Source organism: Dreissena polymorpha, chromosome 4, assembly GCF_020536995.1.
Source record: "Dreissena polymorpha isolate Duluth1 chromosome 4, UMN_Dpol_1.0, whole genome shotgun sequence".
Lineage (NCBI taxonomy): Eukaryota > Metazoa > Mollusca > Bivalvia > Myida > Dreissenidae > Dreissena > Dreissena polymorpha.
Window position 1 is genome coordinate 75,138,600 of NC_068358.1, and position 12,191 is coordinate 75,150,790.

General features: G+C 35.2%; 1 protein-coding gene across 1 annotated transcript in view; it reads right to left on the reverse strand.

Annotated features, from left to right (window-relative positions):
- Window positions 1-457: 457 nt before the first annotated feature.
- The window catches only part of LOC127880297 (cyclin-dependent kinase 7-like), a 36,990-nt gene continuing 25,256 nt past the window's right edge, over window positions 458-12,191 (reverse strand). The window contains exon 11 of the mRNA XM_052427660.1: window positions 458-5,503. Coding sequence (XP_052283620.1) covers window positions 5,469-5,503 — 35 coding nt within the window. The 3' untranslated portion in view covers window positions 458-5,468. The remainder of the gene's footprint in view (window positions 5,504-12,191) is intronic.

A 12,191-nucleotide genomic window follows, 5' to 3' on the forward strand; every position in this document is an offset into this window, starting at 1 on the left:
TTCTGGTCACCGTGACCTTGACCTTTGACCTAGTGACCTGAAAATCTATAGGGGTCATCTGCGAGTCATGGTCAATCTACCTATCAAGTTTCATGATCCTAGGCATAAGCGTTCTTGAATTATCATCCGTAAACCATTTTACTATTTCGGGTCACAGTGACCTTGACCTTTGACCTAGTGACCTCAAAATCAATAGGGGTCATCTGCGAGTCATGATCAATGTACCAATGAAGTTTCATGATCCTAGGCATAAGCGTTCTTGAGTTATCATCCGGAAACCACCTGGTGGACGGACCGACCGACAGACCGACCGACCGACAGACCGACCGACATGTGCAAAGCAATATACCCCCTCTTCTTTGAAGGGGGGCATAAAAATACATAATATAAGCTTGGAGAGAAGCATGGCTGGAATCGGCAGGGAACACTTGGTTAGCACAAAAGACAAACACAGAACTCAAAATACCAATTTAATGCAAAATAAACAAATAAGATTTGTTGTAACAAGTACATAAATCAAGTCAATGTGACATATAGAAGCTTAACATATTAACGTTGCATGAAATCATGCCTAAGGCGCATAACGATGGACGAGCTCTGGGAAAACGGGGCTGTATGCGTGTGCGTAAAGAGTGGTCTGACATTAGCCATTCAGTCCGCAAGGGCTAATATGGGACAATAGTTTCCGCCTTCAATGGAATTTTATTAAGAAAAGACTTCTTTTACACGAAAAATGGCATACAAGTGGAAAGTGTAGGGCCAGATAAACATGCGCGGACTGCATAGCTACTACTTTTTGCACTTGCATTAAGACCGGTTTTCCCACGGCCAAATTATCATTCAACTTACTTTACATACAGTTGACATAAAACATGTATATAAGTCAATTAGACCTAAACAATGTATGTTCAGTTGTTAGAAAATTGTACCAACATCTTATAACTGTAGATACACAAAGTAAATTTTAATGAAAACTCCAGTTAGTTGTACACATTTGATGCAAATACTGTGTTACTTTATCATATGAAGATGGGCAAATATTTCGAAGAGAACCAAACTTTACTACACTTACATGATGATGTTTATTTTGTATAAAGAGCCATTTTTACATTATAATGTCTAAAATATACATGTCTTAAAATGATTTTTATGGCTTTTTAAAGCAGAAGACACTAGATTTTGGATAGAAAATTGTATCCGATATGTTCATCCAAGAACTTAAAGGGGGATATATATCCGATACATCGATGCATATTAGCTGGTACAATATTAAAAAGCAGAAGGTAAACACGTTTCACATGCATCATTTATGTGATAGCACATTCTCAAGCTTCATTCAATGCTGCTCTTACTATGAGGTAAGAAAACTTTTAATTGAATACCGAGATCCAATATCTGATAACTAACAAGTAAAAAATGGGTAATAAACTAGTCAATCACTCAATAATATACATTAAACAAGACTATTGTCAAGCAATATGGTCCCCTACCGGTGAAACTCCATCATTGTCAGATTTTTTGTTGTTGCCATGCAATCAGAATTTTTGACGAAGGAACAAAATGAATTGACATGCCTAATCGCCATATTGCCATCTATCTATGTTTCAAGTTTCATGAAAAAATATGAAGAACTTTTAAAGTTATCGCAGGATCCAGAAAAGTGTGACAGACTGACTGACTGACACACAGAGCGCAAACCATTAGTCCCCTCCGGTTTCACCGGTAGGGGACAATAAGACATCATACACAATTTATTTCAATAGTAAAAGGTTCGGGCACGACAACAAATGGTTTACTACCTGAAAAAAAAATTGAATGTCATTAAACCAAAGGCAGTTTTAAACATAACAAATGTGTATTAAAAACCCCAATAAATCACAAACACCAAAACCTTGACAAAACAATAACACAAAAACACAAAATGGTGACAAATTCAAGCACAAATTTTCCCTCAAACATCACTTTTAACACAATCAAAACAAGAACAAAGCAAAAGAATACATGTCAGATTTTACAGTATTTATGTATTTTTGTGGACAGACAGTAATAAACATGTAAAACACATATAGTTTTTATATATTAAACCAGAAGTTTTTAATCCATTTCCTTCTTTAATTAGACCATATTTCATCCTACCTGTTCCCACAAAAAGTAACACATTAATATAAACATGAATTCTGAGAGCATTAACAGTATTAGTTAGATACAATAGGCTGTTGTTTAAAATATCATTTTGCTTCATTGAATTTAGAGACACAATTACAGCACATATAAAGGAGTATATAGCATATCACAACTTATTGGACACAATGATACATGTACTATCAAAACTAAACATGTTTATTTTGGGGCCTATTTACTTTTAACGTAAATCTTAAAATCTTATACAATGGCATCCAAGCTGTATATTATTTTAAAATATTAATAGAACTACCTACATATATATTGTAACTGTTTTAATGAAGATGGTCACTTAAAAATGATCCTGAAAATCGGGACAAAATAAATTGGAGGAGGGGGTGGTGTTGGGACACTGGAGACTATATCATCAAATGTCAACTGCTGCAAAATATAATGCAGTAAATAATACAATGGTATTTTGAAATGATAATGCCTGACTATTCCTGATTGCTAACACATACACAGAGTCACTGACAGTACAAACAGACAGTGAATAAATGCAAATCTTGCACCTGCTTCTATAAATTAGAAGTACATGCATAAGCTATATTATGTTTGGTAAAATCTCTAAATGCTTTGACTCAAGGCAGTTCATTTCCAAATGCTTAGATACAGGACAATAATAATAAAGATAAAATAACTGGCACAATTCCACTCAAATGAGCCTCACTCTGGGAAAACTGGGCTTAATGCATGTGCAGGGTGGTCCCAGATTAGCCTGTGCAGTCCTTAGAGTCTGAGGGGGTAAACTGGGCTTAATGTGTGTGCAGGGCCGTCCCAGATTAGCCTGTGCAGTCCTTAGAGTCTGAGGGGGTAAACTGGGCTTAATGCGTGTGCAGGATCGTCCCAGATTAGCCTGTGCAGTCCTTAGAGCCGGAGGGGGTAAACTGGGCTTAATGTGTGTGCAGGGCCGTCCCAGATTAGCCTGTGCAGTCCTTAGAGCCTGAGGGGGTAAACTGGGCTTAATGCGTGTGCAGGGTAGTCCCAGATTAGCCTGTGCAGTCCTTAGAGTCTGAGGGGGTAAACTGGGCTTAATGCGTATGCAGGGTAGTCCCAGATTAGCCTGTGCAGTCCTTAGAGTCTGAGGGGGTAAACTGGGCTTAATGCGTGTGCAGGGTTGTCTCAGATTAGCCTGTGCAGTCCATAGAGTCTGAGGCTAATCTGAACGACACTTTCCGCTTACATTGGATTTTTGTATAGAAAAGACTTCCATTAAACAAACAATTCCACACAAGTGGGAAATTCATGCCTGATAAGCCTGTGCAGACTGGGACAATAGTTGATACACGTGCATTTAGCAGCCTGTGCAGACTGGGACAATAGTTGATACACGTGCATTTAGCAGCCTGTGCAGACTGGGACAATAGTTGATACACGTGCATTTAGCACCAGAGCTTCCCAGAGCTCAGCTCAAATGGGTATCTACATCATGATTGATGTTAGCCATATTCAAACATCTAAATGATCTGGGTGATTAGCATAAATGTATGAAAATGAAAAATCCCTAACATAAAGTGTGATAAATAGAAAGTTATTACACTCCATTGAATTACTGTGAATGTTATATATTTGCCTACGGTAAATGCATACAAAACACCCTTTCATTAACTCTTGATAATCAAGTTTATCAAGTCCACAAATTTAAGTGATCATCATTTCAACTTGATAAATGTTGCTAATAACAACTTAGACAAAATAATAATCCTGCCAATAATTTAAATATCAAACCATGCCACATGTTTTATTTCTAAGACAAACAAAATCAATACTATTTCAAATTCAACTTTGATTCTGTGATACAAACTTATTTTCAGTTGCATGTGATCTGCAAAAAAAATCAATAGATTAATATCCAAATAAAAGTGTAACAAGCAAATTCGTTGAATTGATATCCCCCGCCAATATGCTTCTGGACACAAATGTATTATATTTGACACTCAAAAAAGCATTTTTTCAAGATACAAAGGGCCATAACTCCGTTATTAACAAATGGTGTACAATGCCATTTGACGTGCATCATCCTCTTATCCATATATAAACTCATATCAAGTTTCAATGAAATCCGCCAAAGCACTTCCAAGATATGGCTCCGGACAGAAAGACGGACGGACGGAAAATTTAATTCTAATGTGTCATACAAAAAATGTGTGAATACTCATGTACAACTGTACCAACAACTGCACTTCTAACAAATATTTAAATGGAAGAAAAATACATAAAAAACATTTTATCACAGCTATGTTCAAAATGGCATTAACAGAAAAACTGCAGTGAACCTATTCTGTTTGAAATAGGAAGCCTGCCTTAAATGTGCCAAAAAACTCTTGATGTGTCATCAATTCTTCTGCATAATCATTTCATACATCTTTAACATTATAACAAAATCTGGTGACCGACCAATGTGGCGTTCCTTTTGATGTTCAAATAACAACAGCTTCTAAAAGATATTATACAGATATCAGCATTATCTATAGTAGTGTATAATATTTCAATAAAAGTAAAAGGCATTACTATTTCATTAATGTTTTAAGTAACAGGGAATACCAGCATCAGTTATTATCATACAAAAATCGTTTTCAGTATTAACACATTCTCGAATTTTAGATGTAAATTGTCCTATCTTGAAGTTTTGACAGAATACTGAAATAAATACAACCCTATGCAAATCTTCAAAGTTAATCTCCATATAAACGTCATAATACATCATACTTTAATGTTGTAACTTCTTTTGACAACTAGCTATGACTTGCAAGCTAAAATAGACCTTTTTTTCTCGTGTTATCATTTTGATTTTAACCATGTGTGCTTTATATATCTTACCTACCTTTTCATTAAACAAGAATGAAAATTGAAGCATACCTAAAACTAAGTCACATGAATTCATAAGAGTAAAATATTATGAACAACAAAAAATGTATTTCTAACAACAAAATGAAGACTTTTTTAAACTTCTTTTTTTGAACAATTCTTACCTTATTAGAATTATTAAAAACAATTTATGAATCTAATTTTTTACTTAAAGACCTACTTTTTCCATTTATTACCGTTAAAGTTACAGATCTTTTCCTAAATCAATACTTATTTCTAACAACTTTAAACTTATTCCAAACAATTCCAATAATAATTCCAAGTCTTATTTTCTAATAATTCCGACACAAATTCCTTATTACAAACATAAAACTTATTCTTAATAATTACAAGACTTATATCATAACAAATTCTGTGAAAGACTAGTTTTTTATTGGGCACGATGTTCATCTTGTAGCCATAACCGCCAGACAAGGATATCAAAACACTAGACGTTTAACTAATCCTCCGTTGCCTGCAAAAAGAAAACACAAACACACATTAGCCCTATGCATGCTGGGAAATTTGTCATCTGCTAAAATGTTGTCTTCTGAATTTCTAAAATAAGCATTTTCTTTTATTTTTTTCAAAGAATACTATCAGAATAGCAAACAGTTTGGATCCTGATGAGACGCCACGTTTTGTGGTGTCTCATCTGGATCCTAACTGTTTGCAAAGGCCTTCAAAATTCGGTTCCAGCACTGAAAGAGTCATTTTATCAGCCACACACTGGTCAATACAAGATTAACATGATAATTGAACATGACTACATGTTATATTACTGGTCTTAATAATATCAATATCATTGCAGTAACAAACCTATAAGTACGAAAAAAACTTATAGTATCATTGACATGTTAAGGTAGCGCACCCCTAATAGGCACATATCCAAATATAATCTAATTAATTATTTTCTTAATCAGCATTATTTCACTAAACTACATGCATATTTGTAGGTAGGCTTTCCATGCGTTAAAAAAAATAATATTCACTCGTTGTACAATATTTCGGATATGTTAAAAATTCGGAAATTTTAAAGATAGGGACATTTATGTGTTGGTTTGTTGTTGATAGTTTGTAAAATTATGTTTTATGATATTTCAGGCAATTAGAATGGATGGTGGCAATTATCTGGGCCTTTCTGTCAAGAAATATGCTTTAAAAAACATTCATTTATTTGAGCCTAGAAATCATCCACCACTTACAGAAAACGTTTAAACAACAGAAGCTGTCAAAGCTGATGTATATCATGTCCAAATGACCAAATATAACTGTTTAACAATATGAAGTGAGATGCTTTATTTTCTAATGTTTTCTCTTTCCCTTTCAAATGATGTAAATTGGTGTGATTCTATGTTTAAAATTAAACATTTATGCAGCATACTGTTACATTGATGTTAACATTATTATATTATTTTGGTAATCTGTGTTGTTTATCAAGATGAAAAAAGTTCTTTATATACAAATAAAGCTTATTAAGACTTATGAAGGTATGACTTATGAAGGAACTTATAGTTTTTTATGTATTACCATATTTTTTCAAGTGATAATACAGTCAATGACATTAAAGTTATGTAGTAAGGTTTCTTTTAATAATCGTCCTAAATTATTGTTCATATTAATAAGGTTGGAATAACAGACAGTTTTCACACTGCGAAAAAGTGGCGACAACTTTTTTTGGGCCAGTGAAACCCCTGGGTCATGGTTCACAATGGTCCATTGCTGATCGCAAAAGATCCACTTCTCCCTAAAACTGCCTCACTTCTCCCTCTCCAGAGCTGAGGGAGAAGTGACTTCTCCCAAAAATTGCAGTCTATCTTGATCCCTGAAATAAACCATTTTTTTCAAAACCACCCCCACGCTCGGCTTTTGTCCAGTTTATTTTCACCCCTGGGGTATATAAAAGTTCCATAATTAATTCAAATTTTCAAATATGGGCATGTACAGATGCAGTAAAGGTGTTTAAAGTTTAAACAAGATGAAATCAGTATTCTTTTACAGACATTTATTTTTTACAATTTTTTTTCTATGGAAGAGCGCCATGAAAGTAAGTGATTTCAGCCAAGTAAAAATTGGGTCGGTTAAAAACATAGTGTCATAAAATTCAAAATAGTATCATATAAGTTATATTTTAAACGTAGTTTTTTTTTTTTTATAAACACTATATACAGCAAAAATACCAAGAAATAGACAGATTTACCGTTTACTTTTTAAAATAAAAATGCAACATGCATCATTCGTTTTTCAGCAGTAAATCACCCAATTTAGCCATAATGTTGTTTTAATTTTAAAAATTGAAGGATGTGCATAAAAATATATATTTAACAATAAACATAGCTTATATGCTATATTGAATCAAATTACGTTACAAAAGAAATAAAACGCGTCGCAAAAAGTATGCGATGTCGGCAGGATTTGAACCTGCGCGGGAAGATCCCAAAAGATTTGTATTCCATCGCCTTAACCACTCGGCCACGACTACTACATTTGAGCAACCTTTAACTATATATCCATAAGTTAACAGGTAAAAAGGCTCGTCGATCTTTGAAGAAATCGCGAAATGGTATTTTTTTAGATGATATTTGGATCAAAGTCAATATTTATTGTACAAATAATGTATTCTAAAGGAATTATGTAAACATATCAAAATTCGAAGTTTGAAAAAAATAAAAAGCATTTCTCGGAAATAACCGATCATTGAAGATCGGCAATGATCGTAAAATAAATTGCTGGAAATCATTAGGGGTGCGCTACCTTAAGATAAAATGTGTATTGTCAACACATAAATATTATTCCTAGTATTTCGCAATCAAGAGGGCCAAGATGGCCCTAGTTCACTCACCTGAGAGGAGTCGGTTCATTCAATCTTTACCTAATGTCAAACTTGACCTAGATATTGACCAGACAAACATCCTGGTCAAGTTTCATCATTATTGAACCAAAACTCTGGCGTAGGGAGTGTTTTTGTTTTTGTGAGATTTGAAATGGTGACCTATAATTTGCGTTGACCCCCCTTACCAAACATCAAACTTTGCTTACAAGGATTTTGTATAATATAATGAAAATTTGGACAATCTAAGGGAAATAATTATGGCATTAATTATGTGATTTTGCTCATCATCAAACTTTACTGAGATTTTTCAGCAACTTTGATAAAGAATGCTTGAGAAATGTGAATGCTAGAGTGTTTACAATTCAATGTGGAGGAACAGACAGCGGACAAAGACCAATCCTTAAACCTCACCTGAGCAATCAGGTGAGCTAAAAAGTGTGTTTCACTGATCTGAGCCATTTTCCAAATTGTCCAAGAAATCAATAAAACCAATGTATTGACTAAGTTTTACGATGATTAGGCAAAATATGTGACTTCTATAGTGTTTGATCACAAGGTTTCTCTCTATATAGTCACATAAGGAAAACTGCCCCACCCCCCCTGGCAGCCATGTTTATTGACCCATTGGGACCATTTGCAAACTCACCTGAGATATATATATAACCAATATTTTCACCAAGTTTCATGATGATTGGGCAAAAAATGTGACTTCTAGAGTGTTCACAAGCTTTTTTTTACTATATAAATATGAGAAAACTGCCTCCCCCCGGCAGCCATGTTATTCAACTGACCGGAACCATTTTCCAACGTTACTCAACTCTCGTATCAAGGAAACAAATGTTCTGACCAAATTTCATGAAAATTGGGCAAACAATGTGACTTCTAGAGTGTTGACATGTTTTCATTGTATACATATAGAGAAAAATGCCCCGCCCACTGGCGGCCATGTTTTTTCACCGATCTGGACCATTTTCGAACTCGTCCCAAAAATCAATAAAACCAATGTTTTGATTAACTTTCATGATGATGGACATAAATTGTGACTTCTAGAGTGTTTACAAGGTGTCTCTTTAGCCATTTAAGGAAAACTGCCCCGCCCACTGGCGGCCATGTTTTTCAACGGACCGGAACCACTTTTGAACTCGACCAACATATCATTAAGACAGACATTTAGACAAAGTTACATGAAGATTGGGTATTAAATGTGACTTTTACAGTGTTTACAAGTTTTTTCTTTTTTTTTGATCTAGTGACCTAGTTTTTGACCCAGCATTACCCAGTTTCGAACTCGATTGAGATATCGTTGGGACAATCTTCTGACCAACTTTCATGAAGATCGGACAATAAATGTGGCCTCTAGAGTGTTAACAAACAAATGTTAATGGACGGACGGACGGACGGACATACGACGGACAAAGACCGGTCACAAAAGCTCTCCTGAAAAATCAGGTGAGCTAAAAAATCAACAGCTTTCTATGATGAATACAATTTGAAGCTGGTACACGAGTCTGAATCAACAGCTTTCTATGATGAATACAATTTGAAGCTGGTACACGAGTCTGAATCAACAGCTTTCTATGATGAATACAATTTGAAGCTGGTACACGAGTCTGAATCAACAGCTTTCTATGATGAATACAATTTGAAGCTGGTACACGAGTCTGAATCAACAGCTTTCTATGATGAATACAATTTGAAGCTGGTACACGAGTCTGAATCAACAGCTTTCTATGATGAATACAATTTGAAGCTGGTACACGAGTCTGAATCAACAGCTTTCTATGATGAATACAATTTGAAGCTGGTACACGAGTCTGAATCAACAGCTTTCTATGATGAATACAATTTGAAGCTGGTACACGAGTCTGAATCAACAGCTTTCTATGATGAATACAATTTGAAGCTGGTACACGAGTCTGAATCAACAGCTTTCTATGATGAATACAATTTGAAGCTGGTACACGAGTCTGAATCAACAGCTTTCTATGATGAATACAATTTGAAGCTGGTACACGAGTCTGAATCAACAGCTTTCTATGATGAATACAATTTGAAGCTGGTACACGAGTCTGAATCAACAGCTTTCTATGATGAATACAATTTGAAGCTGGTACACGAGTCTGAATCAACAGCTTTCTATGATGAATACAATTTGAAGCTGGTACACGAGTCTGAATCAACAGCTTTCTATGATGAATACAATTTGAAGCTGGTACACGAGTCTGAATCAACAGCTTTCTATGATGAATACAATTTGAAGCTGGTACACGAGTCTGAATCAACAGCTTTCTATGATGAATACAATTTGAAGCTGGTACACGAGTCTGAATCAACAGCTTTCTATGATGAATACAATTTGAAGCTGGTACACGAGTCTGAATCAACAGCTTTCTATGATGAATACAATTTGAAGCTGGTACACGAGTCTGAATCAACAGCTTTCTATGATGAATACAATTTGAAGCTGGTACACGAGTCTGAATCAACAGCTTTCTATGATGAATACAATTTGAAGCTGGTACACGAGTCTGAATCAACAGCTTTCTATGATGAATACAATTTGAAGCTGGTACACGAGTCTGAATCAACAGCTTTCTATGATGAATACAATTTGAAGCTGGTACACGAGTCTGAATCAACAGCTTTCTATGATGAATACAATTTGAAGCTGGTACACGAGTCTGAATCAACAGCTTTCTATGATGAATACAATTTGAAGCTGGTACACGAGTCTGAATCAACAGCTTTCTATGATGAATACAATTTGAAGCTGGTACACGAGTCTGAATCAACAGCTTTCTATGATGAATACAATTTGAAGCTGGTACACGAGTCTGAATCAACAGCTTTCTATGATGAATACAATTTGAAGCTGGTACACGAGTCTGAATCAACAGCTTTCTATGATGAATACAATTTGAAGCTGGTACACGAGTCTGAATCAACAGCTTTCTATGATGAATACAATTTGAAGCTGGTACACGAGTCTGAATCAACAGCTTTCTATGATGAATACAATTTGAAGCTGGTACACGAGTCTGAATCAACAGCTTTCTATGATGAATACAATTTGAAGCTGGTACACGAGTCTGAATCAACAGCTTTCTATGATGAATACAATTTGAAGCTGGTACACGAGTCTGAATCAACAGCTTTCTATGATGAATACAATTTGAAGCTGGTACACGAGTCTGAATCAACAGCTTTCTATGATGAATACAATTTGAAGCTGGTACACGAGTCTGAATCAACAGCTTTCTATGATGAATACAATTTGAAGCTGGTACACGAGTCTGAATCAACAGCTTTCTATGATGAATACAATTTGAAGCTGGTACACGAGTCTGAATCAACAGCTTTCTATGATGAATACAATTTGAAGCTGGTACACGAGTCTGAATCAACAGCTTTCTATGATGAATACAATTTGAAGCTGGTACACGAGTCTGAATCAACAGCTTTCTATGATGAATACAATTTGAAGCTGGTACACGAGTCTGAATCAACAGCTTTCTATGATGAATACAATTTGAAGCTGGTACACGAGTCTGAATCAACAGCTTTCTATGATGAATACAATTTGAAGCTGGTACACGAGTCTGAATCAACAGCTTTCTATGATGAATACAATTTGAAGCTGGTACACGAGTCTGAATCAACAGCTTTCTATGATGAATACAATTTGAAGCTGGTACACGAGTCTGAATCAACAGCTTTCTATGATGAATACAATTTGAAGCTGGTACACGAGTCTGAATCAACAGCTTTCTATGATGAATACAATTTGAAGCTGGTACACGAGTCTGAATCAACAGCTTTCTATGATGAATACAATTTGAAGCTGGTACACGAGTCTGAATCAACAGCTTTCTATGATGAATACAATTTGAAGCTGGTACACGAGTCTGAATCAACAGCTTTCTATGATGAATACAATTTGAAGCTGGTACACGAGTCTGAATCAACAGCTTTCTATGATGAATACAATTTGAAGCTGGTACACGAGTCTGAATCAACAGCTTTCTATGATGAATACAATTTGAAGCTGGTACACGAGTCTGAATCAACAGCTTTCTATGATGAATACAATTTGAAGCTGGTACACGAGTCTGAATCAACAGCTTTCTATGATGAATACAATTTGAAGCTGGTACACGAGTCTGAATCAACAGCTTTCTATGATGAATACAATTTGAAGCTGGTACACGAGTCTGAATCAACAGCTTTCTATGATGAATACAATTTGAAGCTGGTACACGAGTCTGAATCAACAGCTTTCTATGATGAATACAATTTGAAGCTGGTACACGAGTCTGAATCAACAGCTTTC